This window comes from Ranitomeya imitator, chromosome 3 (genome assembly GCF_032444005.1).
Source record: "Ranitomeya imitator isolate aRanImi1 chromosome 3, aRanImi1.pri, whole genome shotgun sequence".
Taxonomy (NCBI): Eukaryota; Metazoa; Chordata; class Amphibia; order Anura; family Dendrobatidae; genus Ranitomeya; species Ranitomeya imitator.
In genome coordinates, this window is record NC_091284.1 from 329,226,611 (window position 1) to 329,246,345 (window position 19,735).

The 19,735-nt window shown below is 43.2% G+C and overlaps 1 protein-coding gene across 3 annotated transcripts in view; it reads right to left on the minus strand.

Annotated features, from left to right (window-relative positions):
- PHACTR4 (phosphatase and actin regulator 4) overlaps positions 1 to 19,735 on the minus strand; it is a 121,554-nt gene that overhangs the window by 25,136 nt on the left and 76,683 nt on the right. For 2 of the 3 annotated variants that reach the window (XM_069756710.1, XM_069756712.1), the window contains 7 exons: positions 16,065 to 16,217; positions 14,408 to 14,494; positions 14,105 to 14,215; positions 13,701 to 14,015; positions 10,971 to 11,451; positions 8,040 to 8,281; positions 4,884 to 5,090 (listed from right to left, as the gene is read on the minus strand). In XM_069756710.1, coding sequence (XP_069612811.1) covers positions 4,884 to 5,090; positions 8,040 to 8,281; positions 10,971 to 11,451; positions 13,701 to 14,015; positions 14,105 to 14,215; positions 14,408 to 14,494; positions 16,065 to 16,217 — 1,596 coding nt within the window. The remainder of the gene's footprint in view (positions 1 to 4,883; positions 5,091 to 8,039; positions 8,282 to 10,970; positions 11,452 to 13,700; positions 14,016 to 14,104; positions 14,216 to 14,407; positions 14,495 to 16,064; positions 16,218 to 19,735) is intronic. The other variant, XM_069756711.1, reaches the window with a different exon arrangement.

Below are 19,735 nucleotides of genomic sequence, written 5' to 3' on the forward strand. Positions count from 1 at the left end.
AGTAACCTTCGACTCTGCCCTGTCCTTCAAACCACACATCCAAGCGCTTTCCACCTCCTGTCGCCTCCAGCTCAAAAATATCTCCAGGACCCGTCCTTTCCTCAACCCCCAATCTACTAAAATGCTTGTGCACGCCCTCATCATTTCCCGCCTTGACTACTGCAACATCCTTTTCTGTGGCCTCCCTGCTAACACCCTTGCACCTCTCCAGTCCATCCTTAACTCTGCTGCCCGACTAATCCATCTCTCTCCTCGCTACTCCTCCGCTTCCCCCCTCTGCAAATCTCTTCACTGGCTCCCATTCCCTCAGCGTATCCAGTTCAAATTGCTAATACTGACCTACAAAGCCATCCACAACCTGTCTCCTCCATATATCTCTGAACTAATCTCTCGATATCTTCCCTCACGTGATCTCCCTCTCTCCTCCACACTTATTCGCTCCTCATCCAATCGCCTCCAAGACTTCTCCCGAATATCCCCCATCCTCTGGAACTCTCTGCCCCAACACGTCCGACTATCAACTACAGTCGGATCCTTCAGACGGAACCTGAAAACTCATCTCTTCAGGAAAGCCTACAGCCTGCACTGACACCGCTGCTGCCTCATCACTATCGAAGCTACCGCCTCACCAACACCGGAGCTACCGCCTCACCAACACCGGAGCTACTGCCTCGCCAACACCGGAGCTCCTGCAACCCTCAACCTACTGTCTCCTTCCCCATAATCCTGTAGAATGTAAGCCCGCAAGGGCAGGGTCCTCGCCCCTCTGTATCAGTCCGTCATTGTTAGTTTGTTTACTGTATGTGATATTTGTAACTTGTATGTAACCCCTTCTCATGTACAGCACCATGGAATCAATGGTGCTATATAAATAAATAATAATAATAATAATCTAGTGGTATGTGAAAGGGAAAGACCACATGTGAAAACTCCCTGCGAGAAAGTCCCTACTTGCAGTTTTGTTGCATTAAGTCAGAAAAAGTACTAGCTCCGCAAACAAAAAAACTAACGTGGTCCGAGCGGATCTCCCAGGACCACTGGGGGCCTTCTTGCTTCCAAACGACTCTCGGAAGTAGGGGATGGGGGTTATGGAAACTGGTACCATGGAAGAACCAGAGCATTCACTGCAATGGCTTTTGGATCTTGAGGCCGAACCATGAACACGAGTATATTGGCGTTCAGTCTGGACGCCATCTGATCTACATCTGGAGTGCCCCAGTGAAGACAGATCTGATGGAAGACTTCCGGGAGAAGTTCCCACTCACTTGAGGCGGGACCCTGATGGCTGAGGAAGTCTACCGCCCAGAGATCTACTCCTGGGATGTGTACTGCCGAGATCGCCGAATGACAGATCTCGGCCCATCAGATAATGTGAGGTACCTCATCCATGCTGCCTGACCGAGGGTACCTGCTAGATTATTGACGTATGGCACAGCCGTGGCATTATCCAATCGAATTCGGATGGGGTGACCTGCTAGAAGGCAGAGGACCTGCTGTAGGACTAGCCGTATCGATCAGATCCCCAGAACAAAGATCGGGAGAAGAAGGCTGGCATCGGTAGTTACTAATAATCATTGAACCGGAAGGAACTCCCCTGGATGAGGAAGAAGCTCAGAGACTATCCTCTGAAAGCCTATTTGACCTACAGAAAACAAACGGAGCGAAGGAAACAGCTTCCATTGCTGTCACCTTTTTCCTCATGACCCTCCCAGCAAATTGAATGGAATGAGTGATCAATTAAGTGAGTTCTGAGTTGAAGGGCCACGGCCTTGTCTCAAGGGAGAAATACTAACCCTCTGGAAGTGTCCAGGATCATCCTCAAAAAGGATATCTGCTGGGCTCGAAAAGAGGAAAAACCTAGATGAAGCTGCCAGCCCAGGAGACAGAGGGTATAGCAATTGATATAAACGACTCAGCATAGTCCTGAAAGAGCGGATAGAAAGTCGATCGGATAGGGCAGGACGACCACGCCTCTAGGGTGCAAGAGGAACATGACAGCCGCCATCAAGATCAAAACTGATCCTGGACCTCAAACTTTTACCAAGCTCGACATGGTCCTCCTTCTTCGAATGGAGTTCCACCGCTCAGCCATTACTTCAACGGAAAAAAGGGTGGATTTTCTGGCATCCACTAACATTTGGGATGCTTACCTTCACATTCCTATTTTCCCCTCTTCAAAAATTCCTTTACTTTTCCATTCGCAAACAACATTTTCAAGTCATGACCTTGTCCTTCTGCCTTGCTACCGCACCCTGAGTGTTCGCAAGGGTCATGCGCCGGCGCACTATGTCCCGGAAAACAGTGAAATACTTCCGGGACATAGTGCGCCGGCACATGCGCACTAATGCTTTTCAGCTTTGCCCGCAGTTGGGCAAAGCATACTGCGCGTGCGCAAGGCAAGATTGCATTGCACACGCGTGTAGTACGGAGGAAACCTAATCATATTCAAGACAATATTGCGGCCAGCGGGAAAGGAAGAGGTGCATGAAAGAACAGAAAACACCGCCCATCGGACCGTAAACAGAGCCTGCCAAATTCAGGTGACAGGTTCCTTTAATATCCCACTGCAGGGGCCCATCGCTGACTGGATCCACTCACAATTGGTGTGCATGCCGGTATGGAGCCTCCGCAGATGACTGTGCTGTTCTGCTGCAGTTATTGCAGGTATTGCAGCGTGACAGTGCAGGGATAAAGCGATAACCCTCAAACCATCATCCCTTTGTTAGGGAGGTGGAGAGGAACCGCCCGCCTCCTTGTGCTATCCGCTTTAGCAGTGGTGGGACGGGGGGCTGCTCGGACGCCGAAGAGAAGGAGCCTCTGTACATCCACGGAGTTCAAGCCCCCAGGTGGACAGGGCCAGTTGTCCGGCATTAGGCCTGGCTCCAGGAGAGGATACATGGAGACGACACTCCATGTGCTCGCCCATTGCTGGTGTGGGGAGACCGGGACCCGAAGGAACCGTCGCCCCTGAAGTGAGCTCAGGCATGGCTTCCCATGTCGCAGGAGAGGGTACGGGGAGGCAACACTCCGTGTTCTCGCCTGTTGATGGTTCGGGGGAGATCGGAACCTTGAATGGATCCGTTGCCCCCTTCACTCCATTAATTAATAAATAAAAATTTACAGAAAAGTAAAAAATAAAAACGATGGGGCCTGAACCAGAGCCATGTGCCTCCTACAGACACTAAGCAAGAACTGGTTAGCTGAGAGCCAGCAGGAAGGTATATGCTGCAGGAGAGGAGCTAACTTTTTTTTGTATCAGTGTCAGCCTCCTATTGGCAGCAGCATACACCCACGGTCTGTCCCCCCCCAATGAGGCGAAGAAGAAAAACGCATGCGGATTTCTGGCAGAAATGTCCGGTTTTTGTCAGGAAATTTCTGCAAGAAATCCTGATGTGTGCACATAGCCTTACCTCATAAGAAGCTCCACCTTAAGGCAAGTTTTTAACATGGCATTTTGTAATCTGAATTACATGAAAAATGCAATCTTTTATAATATGATGTACTTTTATGGATCTCCTGAAGAAGTTTGTTTACTTCAAAACGCATCAAGAATAAAAGCCTATTGAGCTCTTACAATGAAAGTGAAGTCTAACCTGTAGGCACCATGTTACAGAGCAGGAGGAGCCAAGTAGTTTTATCTATAGTTTTTGGAAGAAAATAGTTAGTATAATCTGAGTTTAATTCATATAAATCTCTGCTCTTTCTGGCATTTTTGATCCCGTGGTTGGTCCTATCAGTGACTGACAGCTATATCTACACAGTTATACATAGAAAGCTGTCAGTCACTCAAAAGACGGGACATTGGACATTAGGTAGCCTGACTGCTATTAGGTACCGGGATGAGATCCTCAGACCCCTTGTGAGACCATATGTTGGTGCAGTGGGCCCTGGGTTCCTTCTGATGCATGACAATGCTAGGCCTCATGTAGCTGGAGTGTGTCAGCAGTTCCTGCAAGATGAAGGCATTGAAGCTATGGACTATCCCGCCCGTTCCCCAGTCCTGAATCCAATCGAGCACATCTGGGACATCATTTCTCATTCCATCCACCAACGTCACGTTGCACCACAGACTGTCAAGGAGTTGGCGGATGCTTTAGTCCAGGTCTGGGAGGAGATCCCTCAGGAGACCATCCGCCGCCCCATTAGGAGCATGCCCAGGCGTTGTGGGGAGGTCATACAGGCACGTGGAGGTCACACACACTACTGAGCATCATTTCCTTGTCTTGAGGCATTTTCACTGAAGTTGGATCAGCCTGTTATTTGATTTTACACTTTGATTTTGAGCATCATTCCAACTCCAGACCTCCATGGGATATTGGTTGTGATTTACATTGATCATGTTTAGGTTTTACTGTTCTCATCGCATTCAACTATATAATGAATAAAGATTTACAACTGGAATATTTCATTCAGTGATATCTAGGATGTGGGATTTTAGTGTTTCCTTTATTTTTTTGAGTAGTGTATATATCAAGCTAATCAGTTCTAATAACATGGTGCCCGCCGACTGGATTGCAGTTTCAGGATGCCAGGTTCCTTATAATATAACATGGTGCCTTCAGACAAGGGCTGTGGAGTTGGAGTCGTGGAGTAGGTGTACATTTTGGTGGACTCAGTATAAAATGGAACAACTAAAATATATAATACATTTGCTACAGTATTTAAATGAAGTATGTGCTGAATCATTTTTCATAAGAATTTGGGAAAGTTATGAAATGTGGGCTAATCCTTATACACATCTACAGAAGAAACCGGTGTCATTTTCAGAATCTATAATAAATGCTTGCTGAATTTTCCTATTGCAAATCCAACAAATATTATCATACCCTGCATTTGTAGCTAGCCTGGTCCTTCTCCATATACAAATTAAATTCTGTTCTTACTTTGTAGTATGTTCCTCTGCTCCAACTCCTCTGCTGTGGGTCTCTGACTCAATCTTCGGTTTAGTTGGGAGCCAATCTGCTCCCTTATTTGATTCCACTCTTCTCGGCTGCGATGAGGTAACTCTGTGTCTTGTTCTTGAGGACTTGGCTTTCCACCTAACTTCATGGCCAGAGTATCCTTTCTTTTTACTTTATTGGCCAAGGCGCCTACACATAAAAAAGGTGACTCAATATCATACAATTCCAGATTTGACAATCTGAGGGAAAAGGCAAGAAACATAAAATCTACACATTCAATATGGCTGATTTAGCAACTTAAAAGCACCAGAAATCTGGTTTATTTACGCTAAAAATCTGTTTAACATGCTGTGCACTACAGTTATCTGATATAGACATTTTTGAGCATGCGTAACAAGGCACATAGACAACCAGAAATTCATCTAGAAAAGGGGCAAAATGTAAATTGTGATCAGGTGTGCCAAAGTTGCACCACAATTTATCATAAATTAGTGGACCAAAAAAGCAAACTAATAATAATCAAAAATTAAATGTGATAAAATTTAGCAAACCGCATGAACCCCTCTGATAAACATGGTACATTGTAAGGCTGTCCAGTTTGCACTCACACAATTTTAGCAAATCTACCCAGTTACTGTACCTCTTTTTTATATGTGGGTGCTATTGAGAACTAAAAGCACTGGTGAGTTATGCGACTGCAGTGACTCTCAGAAGACAGTCAAAGTTATGAAAATAATCATGAATGGCTATGACAACACAGCATTTTATCTTGATTAACCAGACCTCTATCTTCAGCATGCCAGGAGGAATAGACTAAAGGTACCTTCACACTGAACGATATCGCTAGCGATCCGTGGCGTTGCAGCGTCCTGGCTAGCGATATCGTTGAGTTTGACAGGCAGCAGCGATCAGGATCCTGCTGTGCCATCGTTGGTCGGAGCAGAAAGTCCACAACTTTATTTCGTCGCTGGACTCCCGCAGACATCGCTGAATCAGCGTGTGACGCCGATTCAGCGATGTCTTCACTGGTAACCAGGGTAAACATCGGGTTACTAAGCGCAGGGCCGTGCTTAGTAACCCAATGCTTACTCTGGTTACCAGCGTAAACATAAAAAAAACAAACACTACATACTTACATTCCGGTGTCTGTCCCCCGGCGCTGTGCTTCTCTGCACTGTGAGCGCCAGCCGACCGGAAAGCAGAGCACAGCAGTGACGTCACCACTGTGCTTTCCGGCTGGCACTCACAGTCAGTGCAGAGGAGCACAGCGACGGGGGAAAGACAACGGAATGTAAGTATGTAGTGTTTTTTTTTTTTACGTTTACGCTGGTAACCAGGGTAAACATCGGGTTACTAAGCACGGCCCTGCGCTTAGTAACCCAATGTTTACCCTGGTTACCAGGGGACTTCGCATAGTTGGTCGCTGGAGAGCTGTCTGTGTGACAGCTCTCCAGCGACCACACAGCGACGCTGCAGCGATCGGGATCATTGTCTAGATCGCTGCAGCGTCGCTAAATGTGACGGTACCTTTATCTGTATGTTGACTTTGGAATTGGTCAAGAAAACACAGCCTTTTGTTTATTTAAGCCTGCAATATTGACTTTTAAATTAACACTTTATTGTGCTAGATGACTAGTGATACAGGGTCATTGGACAATGATGTTTGCGGATATGCTGATTACACATTGTTCAGACCAGCCAGTTTGTTGACTTGCCAAACAGAGGGAGGATAAACTATGCAAATAGATTGATTAAAGAACGGGAGTTGAGATGGTCACCATCCTTCCCCTTTACCTGTGAATGCTAGCTTGAAGGACAACGGCTATGTGAGCTATATAAGTGAGATATATACAATCAGACAGATATTCAGCCAAGACATCCAAAGAACCAGAGACTCTACAGGACAGCAGCCAAGACATCATGGCTCCATCACAAGGGATACAGATTTGACATTCTATAGGATGTCAGCTTCAGGGACAACAGCACCAGCTGGAAGAATACAGATCTGATCCATTAACATCACTAAACCATGGATACGTTCAGTGTAGTCAGGATTTGGACCCACCGATCGCCTGAGCACCATGGATACGTTTGTGGGGGCCTGAAACGGGAGCCACAATTCACCTAGCTTCAGGGAGTTGTTCGGAGAAGCCAGGTTGTGACCCTCTGGGCACCTGGCCTTGTACCTCAATGGACTGTCGTCTTACTAAGCTGTCAATAACTCCTCTGTGTGCGTACCACAGGTGGGGTAGTCGGCCCTGGAAGATCTGAAGTCACAGCTGCTCTTATCCCGACAAGTCAGCGGAAGAACGAGACTCTGTAATTTTGCACCATCTTGGGTATTTTGCTGGGACTCTTCTACGTGTTATTTGCCTGTTTTGTGGTTCAATAAAGAATTGCCACACTGATTTACCCTCACCATGTGTTGTCTTAGTATTACGCCCATGGGGAAAGATGGCTGGTCTGAACAACGAGAGCAATTGTTACTATCCACATTTTGTGTCTCCCTTTTTCCTCATAGATTGTAAGCTTGTGAGCAGGGCCTTCATTCCTCTTGGTATCTATTTTGATCTATGTTTATTGTTATGCTGTAATGTCTATTGTCTGTACAAGACCCCTCTATAATGTAAATGTAAAGCGCTGCGGAATATGTTGGCGGAATATAAATATATATAAAATTATTATTATTAAGAGTGGGCGTTCAGTAAGATGCTCCCAACTACATGCAGTTTAGGCTAGAAGACCAGGGCACCCGCTGCCCCCCCCATGTCTCCACAGGCTACAATAAGTATAACCCTTTGAATAGTTGGATTTTATGATTAATTATATTTCTCTTGCATCTGAAGAAACTATTTTAATGTGTACCTTAATGCATTTCATAATATTGCTCCAACTATGGGAGACCTTCTGTCCAGTGTAGAGGAACACCAATTACAACATTCCTCTTAATTATATAAAAAAAAAAACGCAGAACAAAAAATGTGGTATCATTTAGTTTAGGACTCTTAAAGAAAGTTATTTACTCTTGTATGTACATTAAAATGAATATAAAAAAAAAAAAAAAAAAAAAAAAAACACCAAACAGATAATCCTGAATTCAGTGCCAAATTGTGAGAATTTTTACTGTATTTAACTTACTTGTTGAAGAATCATCATCCTCTTCCTCCTCCTCCTCCTCTTTGTACAGTATGGGCCCCTCTGAATCACTATCACTAACACATTCATCTTCATCCTCCTCCTGAAGACATGGGGGAATGTAGCTTGGAATTACAGTAACAGCAGGAACATCTCCAATATATACTCTTGAGGCACGAGAAATTCCCCCTTCAGGAGAGAAATCCTCTTCCCCATTGCTCATTTCTTCATCGTCATCATCAGGCCTGCAAAGTAAGGAGAGAAAAAAAACTCTCACGTTTCCATTTACAAGAAAAACCAAGATAAGAGCGACAACCACTTCCCTCATACACAGTGTGCAGAATTATTAGGCAAGTTGTATTTTGATCACATGATACTTTTTATACATGTTGTCCTACTCCAAGATGTTCAGGCTTGAGAGCCAACTACCAATTAAGTAAATCAGGTGATGTGCATCTCTGTAATGAGGAGGGGTGTTGTTTAATGACATCAAAACCCTATATAAGGTGTGCTTAATTATTAGGCAACTTCCTTTCCTTTGGCAAAATGGGCCAGAAGAGAGATTTGACGGGCTCTGAAAAGTCCAAAATTGTGAGATGTCTTGCAGAGGGATGCAGCAGTCTTGAAATTGCCAAACGTTTGAAGTGTGACCACCGAACAATCAAGCATTTCATGGCAAATACCCAACAGTGTCGCAAAAAGCGTGTTGAGCAAAAAAGGCGCCAAATAACTGCCCAAGAATTGAGGAAAATCAAGCGTGAAGCTGCCAAGATGCCATTTGCCACCAGTTTTGCCATATTTCAGAGCTGCAACGTTACTGGAGTAACAAAGGTGTGCAATACTCAGGGACATGGCCAAGGTAAGGAAGGCTGAACAACGACCACCTTTGAACAAGAAACATAAGATAAAACATCAAGACTGGGCCAAGAAATATCTTAAGACTGACTTTTCAAAGGTTTTATGGACTGATGAAATGAGAGGGACTCTTGATGGGCCAGAGGCTGGATCAGTAAAGGGCAGAGAGCGCCACTCCGACTCAGATGCCAGCAAGGTGGAGGTGAGGAACTGGTATGGACGGGTATCATCAAAGATGAACTTGTGGGACCTTTTTGGGTTAAGGATGGAGTGAAGCTCAACTCCCAGACCTACTGCCAGTTTCTGGAAGACAACTTCAAGCAGTGGTACAGGAAGAAGTTGGTATCGTTCAAGAAAAACGATTTTTATGCAGGACAATGCTCCATCACTACTCCACAGCGTGGCTGGCCAGTAAAGGTCTCAGAGAAGAAAAAATAATGACAAGGCCCCCTTGTTCACCTGATCTGAACCCCATAGGGAACCTGTGGTCCCTCATAAAATGTGAGATCTACAGGGAGGGAAAACAGTACACCTCTTGGAACAGTGTCTAGGAGGCTGTGGTGGCTGCTGGACGCAATGTTGATCGTAAACAGATCAAGCAACTGACAGAATCTATGGATGGAAGGCTGTTGAGTGTCATCATAAAGAAAGGTGGCTATATTGGTCACTAATTTTGGGGGGTTTTGTTTTTGCTTGTCAGAAATGTTTATTTCTAAATTTTGTGCAGGGATATTGGTTTACCTGGTGAAAATAAACAAGTGAGATGGGAATATATTTGTTTTTTATTAAAGTTGCCTAATAATTCTGCACAGTAATCGTTACCTGCACAAACAGATATCCTCCTAAGATAGCCAAATCTAAAAGAACCCCACTCCAACTTCCAAAAATATTAAGCTTTGATATTTATGAGTCTTTTGGGTTGATTGAGAACATAGTTGCTGATCAATAATAAAAATAATCCTGTAAAAAACAACTTGCCTAATAATTCTGCACGCAGTGTATACTGTACGACTGAATTGTCAAAATTAATTGTGCGTCTTGATTGCAGAGGCTTTTTCTGCTGGCACTTCCAGTGATCAATTATGATCTGATGGAAAATCTGGTAGTGAGGCTTCAATTGTCCTGCAGCACCAGAACAGGAGAAGTTAAGAATTACACAGTTCTCAATCAAAATGGGATGCCTATGTAAAGAGACCCCAGAGTGAAAACCATCCTCCACCAGCAGTGTAAGAATCTTCAGCACAGGCCTATTTGATTCTGGAGGTATGATCACTTCACAGCGAGTGGCCTCAAATTCTAATATGCAGGAAAATGGGGCTTTGTTGCAGTTTCCTATGAAGCAGGGGGCCTACTTAGACCTGTACTGAAATAAAAAACAGGGACAGCCAGCTCACCCTTGCTAAATAATGGAAATAACTGGAACAGGGGAAGCCACTTCGGCTAGTCTCAGCGCTGTATAAATCCAATAGAAAAAGTTCCTCCAGGTGAAAAAACAGGTAGAAAAATAGAACTTTATTTAAGTGCTAGATTAAAAAATGAATGACATCTTCAAATTCATCCAGCAATGTAATATAAATTTCCTAACGTTTCTGACTGTAAACCAGTCCCTAATCATGGATGGATTTTCTATTGGACCTCTAGTGAAGTGTCAGCATTAAAACTGCAATGTTGCAACTTAATATTTCAGGACTCTCAACTTAGATTTCTGCAATCAAATTCTTGATGGAAAAGCACCTTTAATTAGTGTCCTAGGAATTTTTCTTTAAATGGGGTATTCCCATCTTAGACATTTACTGAATATCCTTGAGGCGTGTCATGTCTATTAGATGCAGGTTCCAACAATGAGACCCATACCTAACTCAAAGTCCAGGAACTCATCCCACACCACTGGAAATAGAGTTGGGTTCTACAGATATCACACATATATGGCATACCCTGTGGATTTGTCACACGTCTGAGAGGAGAATAACCCTTTAATATACATTAACATGCCAACATGTGGACCAGTAAACAATTAGAATTACAGCAGGCGAAGAAAATATGAGAAGCTTTTCAGGAAATGGCCATGCAAAAACTTACACTTTAAGAAGCTCTATAGTGACAGGCAAGGATCTCACACGTGTTCTCTCCTCACTTGACGCCACTTCATTGGAAAAAAACAAGAGGGAGTGTGCCCGCTGAGAATTATCCAATGTGGGTACCGGCTGTGGACTGTTAAGAGCTTGCTGAATGCGAATATGAAGAGGCAGTATAGGCACATTTAGTGGCATTTCTCCTTTATTCCCTTCTGTGCTTGGAAGAGGCATTACTTTTGGTGGAGGATCTTGGGCAGGCAAAATCGACAAAGTAGGGTCTTGAGGAGGAAGTGTTGGAGATGGGGGAGAATGTGCTGGAACTTCATTTGCAAGAACAGAAGGGAGCGACACTGGCCGAGCAGTTTTCTCTTTGTTGCTCATAAGATCCGTAGACGGTGGAAGTCCTCGTTTAGAAGGAAGTGGTGGAGAGGGACGAGACCCGGCAGGCGTGAGGGTGGTCCCACCTATTGCCAAGCACAGTTCCGCTAGAATAAAAATCACAATTATTTGAAAAATAACCACATACTAACAAGTTACAAACCGAGTTGAATGCTCACAGTAATATTTGTAGAATTCAGATGTAATAGTTTGAGACTTATATGAAATAAAAAAAATCTAAATATAAAAAAACGCAAATCAAAAATATTTGGCATGGTAAATTATTGAAGCAGTTTTATTGTCAAAGAGAAATCCGATTTCCCTTTGTAGACAACCATGTTCAAGTCCATATTATATCCAGAGCAGAGCACTTGGGGTTTTCAATATTTTTGGACCCCTTTGACACTTCAATCTTTCACCCCACTAAAGCAGACAGCCTGATCCTAGTGCAGTATTACTGTTATATACCCCTATAGCCATTTTAAGGATCTCAAAGAACTCAATTGACAAGGTTTAAAAACTTTGTATTACCGGAGCAGAACTCTTTTCTCACAGTATATTTAAGTATAACACAGATTACCTTGGTACACTAAGGGAACAGTAAGAAAAAGTGGTTAGAGAGATATTCCACTCATCAAGATTAATCAACAGGGGGAAAAAACACACAGAAATTAAGTCCCTGCATATCGGCAGTTACAAGCTTGGACTTGGATAAGGTCCAATCTTCAAACCAACAGTATGCGGCTTATGGAACGCTGATCAGCATCCCACAAAGTGGGAATAGGTTACCAGAATTAATTCCCATGATTTTTAGGTGATCAATGTTTTTTTAAATTATATTTATCAATATTTAAGATAAAAGTTTAGGCCCCCAGAGTCCAGGGAATCTGCACTATCTTTGTAGATCATTCAGCAAGTGGTTGGGTATATTTCTAGAAACCAGATCGAAGACTGGTTAGACACTATGCATTGAAAGTCAGATACTGCCATTTTGAAGACTCACTAGTCAGCTTTTCTTTTCCCTAATAGTGTAGCATGACAATCTGTGCTTGGTTTTAAGTTACTGGGATTGCTTAGTACTGTTCCTATTTTTAACCATAGCTCCTTTTTTGGCTTTATGACAGACTGCAGCATTATTATATGTTTTATACAGGTTTTTACTTTTAACATAATTTGTCCTCCAAGAAATCATAAGAGATCTCTGGGGAACATTTTTTCCTTTTATTGTTATTTTTTCCCCACTAAGGGTACCGTCACACAGTGGCATTTTGATCGCTACGACGGCACGATCCGTGACGCTCCAGCATCGTAACAATATCGCTCCAGCGTCGTAGACTGCTGTCACACTTCGCAATGCACAATGCTGGAGCGATAATTTCATGACGTATGTGCAATGTAGAAGCCGTTGGTTACTATGCGCACATCGTATACAATATCGTGCACACCTTTGTTACACCATGCGATCATGCCGCCACAGCGGGACACTAGACGACGAAAGAAAGTTTCAAACGATCTGCTACGACGTACGATTCTCAGCGGGGTCCCTGAACGCAGGAGCGTGTCAGACACAGCGAGATCGCTGGAACGTCACGGATATATCGCTGGAACGTCACAAATCGTGCCGTCGTAGCGATCAAAATGCCACTGTGTGACGGTACCCTAACTGAAGCATCCTTTCGGAGCCCCATTTACATGATAAGACAGCCTCCTGCTGTGCTAGGATTCACAAGACGAGCGGACCTGTCGGAAAGTGGTGTAAAAAGGAAGGGGGCAGCATGATATCACAACCCTAATGCTAGTACTTGATTGGTCTGCTGTGATATTATACTATGTACGGGGGCAGGAAACAGTATCTCAGCAAAAAGAAGCAAGAAAAAGGTCCCTAGGCTTCAGCCCAGTCAGCTTTGTGAATAATAAGGCCATTTCCTAGTGCAGCTGAACAAAGACTGCACTAGAGTGGCTCTTTATTCTAGTGACCAGGATTCTCAGGTCACGAGCCTCACAAAATTATCATGGACATTTCCACAAATCTTTACTAGGTAGACATCGCATATTACATAGCAGAATGCACAAATTATAGCATTTTTACATCGCATTAAAAAAAAAAAAAACTTTCATGTATGAAAGTATTTGCTTGTCCATTCTTAATTAAGTGTGCAGAAGGTCTGGAGTTTTATTAATGTTTCAACCCAGCAAAGCTGTAGCATAATGAATAGGACATTGCACAAAATCATTTTGGACCATGCCATCTTATAAAACAACCCATTACAAAAAGCAGGTGTTAAAGAAGAAGGTAGAATTTAAAAAAGTTAATTTGTCAGAGCTCCAAAGGTGCAACAATCTTTGCATATCTTACCCATTAGAGGGGTGCTGTTACGGTTCTGGGGCTTAGGCGGTGGAACAGGTGGTTGTTTAGGCGCTGTTGGCGGAAGCAGTGTTCTAGGTGCAGGCGACGGTGTAGTGTTCACCGGTCGGGTCACAGGCTGGGGTTGTTCTGGACGCTTGCCCTCACTATGATCCTGAGCAACTGAATTTGAGGTGGACAGTGGTCTTTTTGGAGGGAGAAGTGGATGCTTCGAGGATTCCCGTAAGGCAAGCGGTTGCTTTGAAGATTCCGTTAAGACTTCCTGTGCAGGTTCAATTTGAGAATCGGGACGTGGTCCTACTGAATCTAAAAAGATGGTCATGTGTATCGAACGGATATAAATATTTAAAAAAAAAAAAAAACACACACACGATCCAGCTTGGTGTAGCCATTACCTGGTCGACTGTTCCGCTTTATACTTTTTTCATTATCATCTCGTGACTCTCTGGGCCCTGGGCTCATATGGCCATTTCTTAAAGGAGGCGACTCCGATTTCACAGAAGTATCTGAGAAATGCAAACAAAAGTCAATGAAATCTACATATCATTTATACTCATATGTTGTTGCAGTATATTTTAGAGAATTGACAGAATGCACACATCAGTACCACTGGGGCTCAAAATTCAAGGTCATTTTAATGGATGACAATTAAGCTGTTAGTAACATATCTAATAAAAATGGATGGACTTGCTACTTGCCTTCAGGTAATTCAGGAACCTCCACTAGAACCCCTCTTTTTATTAGCTCTTCTCTGGGTTTTCTCATAGAGATTTTTCTTTCCAGCACTTGAAGAGGAAAAAAAACAAACAAAAACAAAGGCCTTTGTTGATTATATTGTGGTAAAAAAGCAAAAACACAATGAACAAAAAAACATACTTTGAAGAGAACATTTATTGCATGGGCGGTGTCTGGTATAGAAGCACGTGTCTATATGTGTGGGGCAGAGCTTCCAACCAAGTATAAAGCAAGGGCAGGAATGGTACTGTGTCTGGAGACAAAGAAAAATAGACCCTTGGTGGACCCCTTTAATGCAATCTGACAAGTTAGAACATTCAGAAGCAGTGGTGACTTTTTTTTTTAAAGAGTTTTTCTACTCTTGCACCCAAGTAAAAATGTAGCACCAGGAACATTACAGATTTCCAGGAAATAATACTTAAAACAAGTCTCAAAAAAGGTGTCCCGAGAACAAGCTAAAGTAATTACTCGAGGCCCGTGGCCAGTGGCAGATTAAAATTAGGGCAATAGGGACTACTACCCAATTGCAAAGGCTTCGGGCGGGGGAATCCCATGGCTGGACTGTCTTCATTAAACCTTTTCTCCACCACTGGCAGTGTGCATCCCATTTATTTTTATATTAAACACCGAGTGGGGGAGAGAAGACTCATGTAATTGCAATGAACTGTGACTGACTGGGTAGGGGGATGGGAGAGAGAGGACACAGAATTGTAATGAATTAATGAACTTGGGGGGTTGGGTGGCAACAGAGCACATGAATTTGCAATGAATTGAGGGGGGGGCTTATACATGTAACTGTACGAATTGGAGGGGGGGTGGGAGAAAGAATGTAATTGAAATGAGATGAGGTGAAGGACACAGGACAGTCACATCTAATGAATTGGGGGGGGGGGGGGGTGGCGGATAGAAAGGGGAACAGTTACTAATTAAATTTGTATTTTTTTGGTAAGGAGAAAAAATGGCTAATTATTGTAAATGGGTGGAGTGGGCGAGGCTGGCTTACCAATTTATAGTGGTATAGTGCACAGTGGCTAATTCTACATTGATGGTGTGGCGCAGATATGTATTCAGGGGCATAGTGTGGCAGACTTTGTCTCTCTCGGGATTTTTTTAAGTGTCCGCAGACCCCATTCAAGTTTGAAATCCACGATTTAGAACAAAGTATTAACTTCAATTTCCAAGCACAGTGGCGCCTTCCTGCACTGCTCTTCTCCCGACCCAGGTCCTTGCAATCCTATTCACCTTATTAGGCCGGGATCACACATGCAAGAAACACGTCCGTGTCTCGCATGTGAAATCCAAGCTCTGGCGCCGGCACTCCAGAGCGGAGCGTGCGGCTCCATGTGTTGCTATGCGGCCGCACGCTCCGCTCCACAATGCCGGCGCCAGAGCTTGGATCTCACATGCGAGACATGGACGTATTTCTCGCATGTGTGATCCCGGCCTTACATGGAGTTCTGATCCGCATTTTTGGTATCGAGGGATCCATAGATGTGTTTTTAAACTAATGTAAACATACAGCATTACAAAGTAATGCCATATTACTTTGCATCATTAGAATTTTTCAATATTGAATATTTGTGATAACAATACAATACACAAACTATGCACTTTTACAACTACCTTCTGAAGTCTCACGAAAGGTATCGCTGCTCTTCCTCTTCCTCCATTTCCAAGGCTTGAAGAACTTTCCAATCCCAGAGAACTTGCTCTTTCTCTTGGTAGGTGGAGTTGGAGGACCTGGGGGCACCATAGGAGGATCCCCCTCCTCAGCTGTAAAGCAGAGAAAAAGACAACAGCTATTTTATGTATAGAAAAAACACCATTTCTAAAGTAAATCTTCTCCTTTCGTTAAAGTATAGTGAATCACTTTATGCAACATTTCAGTATCCAGAAAGTAACAGCTCCAACCACTTCCTCCAAGACGTTTCTACAACAGCAACACACCTTTTAAAACTGCGTGAGCAGACAAGGGGTCATTAAGACACACGTTATCCTTCTCATATTCCCTGATGTTAGAACCCCAAGTCAGACCTAAAACCAAATTTTAAAATCCAATGGAAAGTCGATTTGGGCCTCTCTCCAACAAAGGGTCAGTGGAAGCGTATTTTTTTTACCTTAGTGCATACATTATCTATCTGCTCGCATTTTCATGAAGCCGGGTAGAAATGACTCTTTAGGTGGTATAGGGTCCAGACTCGCCTGCACTCTCTTTCTGGAGGCGAGTCCATTGTGTTGAAGATACGGGGGAGCAGGAGGGCGATTTGTTACACGTCTTTTGGCCCTGTAGGCTTCTATCCTCTATTTGGAGGAAAGTGATGCAGGGGATATGCAAAAATCACAAATTTCATTTCAGGCCTGGATCTGGCTCTCGTCCTTTTCCATCACTGACATTACCTTAAAAATCTACAACTGCAAAGCGTGCATGCCCCTTCTCCGGAAAAAAAAACAGTATTCCAACAATTTCTCTTTGGTTTACCAAAGTAAATGAGGTTATGCTAATGAGAGAACTTACTTCCACGATAAATAGCTCAATCGTCTCTACAGAACCTGCCGGATGGCATGCAGAATGTTGGACGACTACCTGGCCTCTATGGGGAGAGAATGGAAATGTGTCTCAACTGGGAACACTCATGCTACCGAAGCTCCCTTCTCTTCTTTGCTTATGTTTGTCTGGTCTATTACAACCGGCTTTAGCAATTTTGGCTATGTATTTCCATATCTTGGATTTTTAAAAACTCAAATGGTGCTTTTTTGCATTCTGTATAATCCTCAGGACTTGAGTAATGAGTATATTGCTATGATTGAAATTTCTATTTCCTTCTTTTCGGCCGGATGAATAGTGTTTTTCCTATTGGTACCATTTTGGGGTATATGACTTTTTGTTCACTTTTTATTCCATCATTTGTGAGGCAGCAGCAATTCTGATATGTATATCATCTGGTGAACGTGAACACCATAATAAAATCTACAAAGTACTTATTTTATAGTTTGGATCACCACAGAGATGATACCAAATATGTATAGTTTATCACCACTTGAGTGTTTCTTACAATTAAGAAAAAACAAACAGTATATTGTAAATGCGGTTAATGAAAGGAACCTATTTTGATAGCCTATCCTTAGAATAGGTGGGGGTGTGACAGCCAACACCAGCTGCAGGTCAGCCATTCCCGATGCAGACGGAGGCTGGCTGTGCGGAATATTCCAATCAAAAGGTGTTGGATGAGCAGTATCTAGCCACCACCGGAACCAGGGAAAAGCTGATTGGCAGGGGTATTGATGACCTTATCCTGATTGGTCATTAATAAAAGTCTCAGACAACCCAATTGTTTTTGTCTACGGAGATGTGTGATGGCCTATCTTTTGCATGATGAAACATGGTATTTATTGGTGTCATTATGGGGTTCATGAGATTATTTGAGTGATTTTTTTTTTTTAAAGCGACGTGATCATAAAATAAATTTTGGTTGTTTTTATGGTCTTTACTGGGTGCAACAAATAACATGGGTGCGACAAAGTGTGCTCACTTTATAGTTTGGGTTTATGTCTTTTTTGCGGCATTCAATGGAAGAGATAAGCGAGAAGTTACATTTACGAGGTAGGTTCAGATGTGGTGATGCAAAATGAGAATTTTTATGGTTGAACAAGGCCTACTTTTTCCATATTTTTATTTTCTTCTTACTTAATTTGATGAGGGTGAGATCCTCCTGTCCCTGTCTAAAGATGTGTTCCTTACCCATCACCCCCCTATCCCTGCAGCACGGAAAGTTAAGAGGTTTTCAAATTATTAGTATTATTATTCAGATTTTTGCCAATATGTAGAAAAAAAAAACCCAACAAAAAACAAACAAACCAATGAACAGAGCTTACTTAGATTGTTTAGTGTCTGCTGCAGTCTCTGTTATTTGTTGACCTGCTGAATAGTGACAACTACTACAACACAGGGGACAGCTGCAGCCAATCACTGGCTGCGCAGTTGGAAAAACCTACGTTCTTACTGCACTTGGGGCACTTGTTCAGCATACATATGGTGTCTGCCACGGAATACGAGACATGCTTGGAAGGCAAATAAGAATATGAATCTGCCAGATGTACTATAAAAAACCAAGCCAACTATGTTTCAACCAGATGATGGCCCGATTCGAACGCATCGGGTATTCTAGAATATGTATGTACTAGATTGTGGCCCGATTCTAACGCATCGGGTATTCTAGAATATGCATGTCCCCGTAGTATAGCAGCCACGCAGTATATAACACAGGTGACATAGTATATAACACAGGCCAAGCAGTATATAACACAGGGCACGTAGTATATAGCACAGCCCACGCAGTATATCACACAGCCCACGGAGTATATAACACAGCCCATGTACTATATAAACACAGCCCACATACTATATAAACACAGCCCACGTACTATATAACACAGCCCACGCAGTATATAACAGCCCACGCAGTATATAACACAGCCCACGCAGTATATAACACAGCCCACGGAGTATATAACACATCCCATGCAGTATATAGCAGCCACGCAGTATATAACAGCCCACGTAACATAAAACACAGGGCACGTAGTATAAAGCACAGCCCACGGAATATATCACACAGCCCACGGAGTATATCACACAGCCCACGGAGTATATAAAACTGCCCATGTAGAATATAGCACCTCACCCTCACCTACTGTATTCTCACCCATCCCTTGTAGATTGTGAGCCTTCGCGGGCAGGGTCCTCATTCCTCCTGTACCAGTTATGACTTGTATTGTTTAAGATTATTGTACTTGTTTTCATTATGTATACCCCTCCTCACATGTAAAGCGCCATGGAACAAATGGCGCTATAACAATAAATAATAATAATAATATAGCAGTCACGCGGTATATAACACAGCCCACGCAGTATTTAGCAGTGTGGGCACCAAATCCCTGTTAAAAAAAAAAAAAAAAAAATGATTAAAAAAAAAAAAAAAAAATGATTAAAATAAAAAATAGTTATATACTCACCCCTTGGGATCCAGCGAAACTCTAGCAATGCGGGCGCGGCTGCCGCCATCTACCGTTCCCAGCCGTTCCCAGGATGCATTGCAAAATTACCCAGATGACTCAGCGATCTCGCGAGATCGCTAAGTCTTCTGGATAATTTCGCAACGCATCTCTGGGAACGGAAGATGGCAGCCGGCGCGAGTGCATCGTCTGACGACGGAAGGTGAGAATAGCAGGTTTTTTTTTTATTATTATTATTTTTAACATTACATCTTTTTACTATTGGTGCTGCATAGGCA